The sequence below is a fragment of the Scophthalmus maximus genome, chromosome 17 (assembly GCF_022379125.1).
Source record: "Scophthalmus maximus strain ysfricsl-2021 chromosome 17, ASM2237912v1, whole genome shotgun sequence".
In the NCBI taxonomy this organism is placed as follows: Eukaryota; Metazoa; Chordata; class Actinopteri; order Pleuronectiformes; family Scophthalmidae; genus Scophthalmus; species Scophthalmus maximus.
The window spans coordinates 2468404-2473036 of NC_061531.1; the positions used below are offsets into that span (position 1 = coordinate 2468404).

A 4633-nucleotide genomic window follows, 5' to 3' on the forward strand; every position below is an offset into this window, starting at 1 on the left:
TTATTTTGAAAAGTGGAAATGCCCCTGGCGCATTTTATTATGTATTTCCTTTATGTCAAGGATAACCCCTCTTTAATGTATTTGGCAGTTCAAATTATTAGTAGTATTATATTACATAGTCTCTAAATGTACCGACAACTTGTAATCCTGAGTAGTTAACTCTGGTGTTCAAACAATTACAGTAATGTTTATAACAATTGTACATAATCAACAATAATTCGTTCATTCTTAATTGTTGCTCTTGAATATTGTCCATTTGAAAATATTGGAATTTTCTTAACATTTACATCATTGTGTCTGTGTGTACTGCATGTTTAACAACAGTCAATGTATAGTAAAAGAGTGGGTGGTTCTGGTATTGGCATTGAGCGCGTTCCCCGTGCGTCTTTACGCACAACACAGTAATTTGCTGTTTGTTTCTGGAGTCACAGTAATGTGATATTTTATGGCGACCGCAGGAGATCAAATGTTTTTTGACCACCACAAAACATGACGAGCTGTGTGGAGCCTGCACCATCACACAGATATCACATACATATCACATATATCACAGATTCACCATATGATCACTCAGAGGCGACCTGTGACCGCAGGAAATCAGATTTGTTTTTGATATAATGAAGAAAAGCAGCACAATAAGGAAGCTGAACCGAATCTGCTCATGCTCTTCTCGTGCCACAGCTCCAATCTCATAAAAATATTTATCTTTGCCTGACAGTCCCCAACAAGTCTCTACTCTTTTTTCCAGCTCCTGTCCCATCACGTGGTCATCCGGTCTCATCCAATGGACACGCGTCCTCCCTCCTCTCCTGGTCCTGGGGGCTTGTTGCGTCAAGGTTGCGGCTGGGATGTAACTGGAGGTCCGGCTTGGTTACCCGGAGTCTTTGCCTGCGAGCGAGCGAGCGCCGTCACTAAATGGTGCAGCAAGGCAGTGCGCGCGTGCTAAGGCAGTGCGCGTGACGGTACATGTGAATTACCTGGGCTGTGTATGTGGGCAGGAGAGCCAGTCGTACAGACGAATAATACGCACCAGTTCACATCACTAACAAATGTAGCAGCTACAGATCCGGACAAATTCTGAGAGGAAACGGAGACGAACAGGGGTCTGACCGGGAAAAGTAGCGCATATGACAGCCTCCTTGGTTTTAAACCCTCGCTGGCCAGGGGACACGGTGATGTTTTTGTATGACAACAACCTGGACGACCTAAACAAGAACATGGAGGGGCTGGTGGGAAGCAGCAACTTTGCTGCAGCCACAGCGGCAAGCCAATGCCGCAACATTATGGCCCACTCGGCGGCCGCGGCTGCTCTGGGCGGCCACCCATCCGGCCTGGTGCACTCCTCAGCTGGCTACTCCACAGTGGACGTGTCCGCCTCCGGCTCCGGCGAGACCGGCGCGTCTTCGGGGAAACAGTGCACGGCCGGACCGTGTCCGGTGGCCGCCGTGCCGCACCAGAGCTCTTCCGCCGCCACTGCGTTACCGTACAGCTACTTTGGTAACGGCTACTACCCATGCAGGATGGGGCGGGGTTCTCTCAAGTCGTGTACCCAGGCGGCCGGTGCCGCGCTCAGCTCGCAGTACATGGACACGACGGTGAACTCTGACGAATACCCGAACCACCGGGCCAAGGAGTTCGCCTTTTATCACGGCTACCCGAGCCCATACCAGTCCATGGCCAGCTACCTGGACGTGTCGGTGGTCCAAACGCTGGGCGCCGGGGAGCCGCGCCATGACACCCTGCTCCCCATGGACAGCTACCAACCCTGGGCGCTGACCAACGGCTGGGGGGGACAGATGTACTGTTCTAAGGACCAGGGGCAGGCCGGGCACCTCTGGAAGTCCGCTCTAGCTGGTAATATACGTTTTTTTTTTTAATATTCTCATTTAAAACCATCTCAGTAGACGGGAACCATTTAAATGAATTAGGAATGATGTACAAGCAACATCTTCACTATATTTGGCGGAAAGTGACACATTTAATTCGAAACTATTTTTTAGCAATGTTTTTACCAAATCTGATTTAACTTACTCAGATACATTCAATTTAGTCATCATAGATTTGAACAAAAGTATAGCATAATTCGGCTAATATGTTTTTTTTTAATTGTCTGCGATAGACATACAAGCAGTGTGCTTGATGCAGAAACTGATGTTAATCATGTTTGAAATAATTCTGTCCACCACAACACAATACGAGCTGTTTGGAGCCTACACCATCACACAGATATACCATACACATCACATATATCACAGATTCACCATATGATCACTCAGAGGCGAACTGTGCCTTTTTCATTTGCTACTGTAGTTGATAGGCGTACAGTTTGCGTACTCGGGTCCAACATCTGAATGTGCCAGATTTAACCATGAATCAGAAGTGAACTCGTATTTAAAAAAACTAACAAATTTGAATCCAGCTCTTTGGAATCATTGTGTTGATACTTTTAATTCATCATGGTGGCGAGTATTATATCACAATATGAACATCAGTCACCTGATTTTTGATTTTGTTTTCTAGATCAACCCGAGTGGCATGCAGGCTAAATCTGGCACATTCACATGTTGGACCATGATACTTTCTCTGCATTTTCATTTTAAAGACAAAATAAACGTAAACACAAGCATAATTTAATAAGACTATCACATGGGGCAGCTCAATTTATTTTTACACCAACTATTGCCTATTCGCATTTGGATGCACAAACATTTAGACTGCACTGTATTCAAGGACACTATAGTGCAGGTGCTGCTGGCAGCCAACATCCAACATGTTGCCTGTCTGTCTAGCTCCGAGCACGACGCCTCAGAAAGCGCCATTTCCCATTGTATATGCCTGTAAACCGAGGAGTGTGGAGTGGGTGAATGAGAAATGAATCCCGGTGTGCGCCCGTAGAAAACCCGCCTGTGTCCTCTTCTCTCGGTCAAACAGATGTGGTGGCGCACCAGCACGACGGCTCGCCGTTCCGCCGTGGCCGGAAGAAGCGGATACCGTACACCAAGGTCCAGCTCAAGGAGCTGGAAAAAGAGTACGCCGCCAACAAGTTCATCACCAAGGACAAGAGGAGGAAGATCTCGGCCGCGACCAACCTGTCGGAGCGGCAGATCACCATCTGGTTCCAGAACAGGAGGGTGAAGGAGAAGAAGTTCGTGGCCAAAGTGAAGACCAGCGCGCCGTAGCATGTGGGTCACTTCTGTTTGGACGAGTCGGCGACTGAACTGGCTATGTTTGACTTGTATACATAAAAAAAAAAAATCAACCGAGTGAAAAGCCAAAAAAAGAGAGAGAGAAATTATAAAATGTGACGTGTAAAACCAGGACAGTGCATACGCGCGTGCGTCAAAAACATGGAAGGAGCGACAAAAACAAAGACAATGAGAAAGGACAAAAAGGACAAAATAAGTTAAAGGAAAAAAACCAAAGCCCTCTGGCCTTCCTGTCAGAGGCTTCCTGTAAATACAGCAGCTCCCTGCCTGCTTCGATCTAACTGTCTGTCAACTGTCAGTGTTTTACTGTTTGTCTTTGTGCGTGACCAGTAGCCAATAGCTGAAAAACACATTATTATGCTGTCAATATTGTTTATAACGCTTGTAAACCCGTAATCGAAATAAATTCTTTTAATCCTAACTAGGTCTTATATCTTTAACTTCATCCATATGAAAACAGGGAAGTTTGGATTGGTGTGTGTATACGCTGCCCCGACAATTCACTGTGCGCTCGTCACGTTTGGAAACAAATGCGCGTTTGGCCCATGTCGAAGACTGAAAGTCGATACCCGCGAAGTGTGTTTATGGGACCGTGAATTGGTGTTTGGATCTGGCCTCCGTCTCCCACATCACCACAACAACGTATCTCCATATCCTTCTTTCATTTCACAGGCCTGAGTAGAGCCTTGTGAACACTCCACAAGTGCAGCTTCTTTAGTTCACTCACAATAAGGAAAAAGGAAAAGAAAGGCTGTGACAAGTTGATTGGCAAATTCACCGTCCAGTTCTGATACAGTTTTGCTTACTGTCAATGCAGTTTCAGACTAAAAACACAACTCAAATCATTCCAGCCGTTGCCATATAAATACTGGTAAACATTTGCAACGCTAGCATCAAGTTGTTGGTGCAGGCATATGACAGGATTTTTTTTATCCACGATTAATTCCACATTAACACCTTGATTATAGTGCTGCAAATCTTACTATATGGCAAAGGCTGGTAGGATTTGAGTTGTGTTTTTAGCTGCATCAACAGTAAGTAGAACTGGACAGAAAGCAAATTTGCCAATCAAATTTCCAAATTAATAATGAAACTATGACAAAATGAAAATTGAGGCGAATATGACAAAGAAAAACTGCATACATATATTTAAATATATTTGTGTATATCTAACGATCTATCTATCTATATCTATATCTATATATATCTATATCTATATATAGATATATACATATACATATATATATATCTATATAATAATTGATACTTAAAATGTTTTAGTTTAGCTGTTTGTGCGCTGGACACCATTGTAGAGTGTGTTTGTGTGAGTGAGAGAGAGAGAGAGAGAGAGAGAGAGAGATAGAGAGAGAGAGAGAGACGTGTTTGACCTTGAGAGTCACGTGACCCTCGAGAGGATTGCCCCACAC

General features: G+C 44.7%; 1 protein-coding gene across 1 annotated transcript; it reads left to right on the top strand.

The window, feature by feature from the left end:
- The first annotated feature begins 831 nt into the window (after positions 1 to 831).
- Positions 832 to 3292, top strand: hoxb13a (homeobox B13a). The gene is made up of 2 exons (XM_035615299.1): positions 832 to 1854; positions 2932 to 3292. Exons 1-2 carry the CDS (start codon positions 1128 to 1130, stop codon positions 3177 to 3179), a joined length of 975 nt encoding a protein of 324 aa, XP_035471192.1. The 5' UTR covers positions 832 to 1127; the 3' UTR covers positions 3180 to 3292.
- The last annotated feature ends 1341 nt before the right edge of the window (positions 3293 to 4633 follow it).

Bases quoted from the DNA above. Each gene is read 5' to 3' on its own strand.
- hoxb13a (XM_035615299.1), top strand. From the start codon at position 1,128: ATGACAGCCTCCTTGGTTTTAAACCCTCGCTGGCCAGGGGACACGGTG. The intron at 1,855-2,931 runs GTAATATACGTT...TCGGTCAAACAG, and splicing joins CTGGAAGTCCGCTCTAGCTG to ATGTGGTGGCGCACCAGCAC.